The following is a 1,688-nucleotide window of genomic DNA, read 5'->3' as shown; positions in this document are numbered from 1 at the left end:
ATATATATAATTTTATATAAAACAATATTAAAGATATATTAGATTCATTTAAATAAATCAATATATTTATTTCATTGTTTTATACAAAGATTTTCCGAACTGCTTTCATCCGCCTACGCAACACATTTTCTTTTTGTATTAGGAAACGTAGTAATAGCTGGAAGCTTTTGCGCAGCTGAGGTAATTTTTCAATAAATTTTAGATAAAGTTTAACACTATTTGTCTTTCTATTTAGTATGATTAATAAAGTCATATATTGTTTAAGTTAATAATGGTGGACACTCAATTGGATGAAATTATTAGAATCCTTTCTTGTAATACTGCACTATTGCTACATATATTTTATCTAAGTTTGATGTCTCAACAAATAATCGATCATAGCAGCAAGTTTCAAGAAGTAATGTACGTATATAAAATAATAATTAAAATATCGAAAAATGATCAAACTGCGTCAATTTAAAATAAATGTATGAAAATCGCATTTGCAATTACAAAATATATGTATTTCATAATTGCTTGCACACATTTATTTGTATGATTCACAAATCAGTGTTGCCATTTACTATACAAGTGGTAATTATATGAAAAATTAATTTGTCAAATGCATTAACAGTTACAACTGCAACTGGTACAAAATTTCACTGAGATCTAAAAAACTATTGAGATTTACGTTACTACGAGCTTCTAAACCGTGTAAAATAAAAGCTGGCAAAATGTATGTAATGTCAATGGAGAACTTGAGTTCGGTACGTACCGTAATGTATTATTTGTCATGAAATGTGTAACTGTCTTTGCAATATTATTTTCAGATCTTACAAGTCTCCATATCTTATTTCGCGATGCTTACGTCATTACAATAATAATTGTATAATATAGTTATATATGATAGCCTTTGTCTAAAGCACTATATAAAATATGTTCTTTAAAAAGTTGTAAATTGCCAATATCAACTTATTTTTATGTAAAATACGATCTTTTAATATAATAAATAATATAAATATACATGTATGCAAGTATTTCATTATTGCAATTATCAATAATTGACAAAATTGCTTAAAACAAATTGTGAATGGTAAATAAGTATGAGAGTGTATGTATAATATTTTCAGAGTTATTTAATAAACAAAAGATTAGAACACTGAAGTGTTGCGGAGTGCATTCTAAATCGTTAATATATAGTATATATCAATGACAAACTAAATTTTTTTGTTATAGTAATTTTATTTTGGTAGCTTTAAAAAATATTTTTCTTAAATTAAGATATTACTTCTAGTTAATATATCGAATATTTCTTGTCTAAATCGATTACATAATTCTCAGAAAATATTATTAAATTGTATTAAAATTAATTTTATTTTAAATATTATTAAATTGGTTGCATTCAAATAAAAAACAATATATTTAACAAGATGCTATAATACAATATTTTTTTTACTTCGGGATTGAAACATAAATTAAGGCTAATTCTTGCGGTAATTTACATGTATTTCTTTAATACAACTTTTTATACATTTTTGCGAACATAATTGCATACGGTAAAACTTATGTTCTTTATTTATGTCATATACAGTGTGAATTTTATAAAGTTAAAGTTTAATTTATAAAGTTAATAATAAAACTTTATAAGTTATTTTTTTAAATTTTATTTAAATTTTGAGCTCTTTTTACATACATATATATATATGTGT

General features: G+C 23.3%; 1 protein-coding gene across 1 annotated transcript in view; it reads left to right on the top strand.

The window, feature by feature from the left end:
* Positions 1-860, top strand: part of LOC115235502 (odorant receptor 9a-like) — a 2,672-nt gene extending 1,812 nt beyond the window's left edge. The window contains exons 6-9 of the mRNA XM_029807350.1: positions 90-180; positions 266-402; positions 614-746; positions 810-860. Of these exons, the coding sequence (XP_029663210.1) occupies positions 90-180; positions 266-402; positions 614-746; positions 810-860 (412 nt within the window). The remainder of the gene's footprint in view (positions 1-89; positions 181-265; positions 403-613; positions 747-809) is intronic.
* The last annotated feature ends 828 nt before the right edge of the window (positions 861-1,688 follow it).

The sequence above is a fragment of the Formica exsecta genome, unplaced genomic scaffold, assembly GCF_003651465.1.
Source record: "Formica exsecta isolate Colony F162 unplaced genomic scaffold, ASM365146v1 scaffold2234, whole genome shotgun sequence".
In the NCBI taxonomy this organism is placed as follows: domain Eukaryota; kingdom Metazoa; phylum Arthropoda; class Insecta; order Hymenoptera; family Formicidae; genus Formica; species Formica exsecta.
The sequence above is the reverse complement of the archived record's forward strand: the minus strand, read 5'-3'. Positions and strand labels throughout refer to the sequence as shown.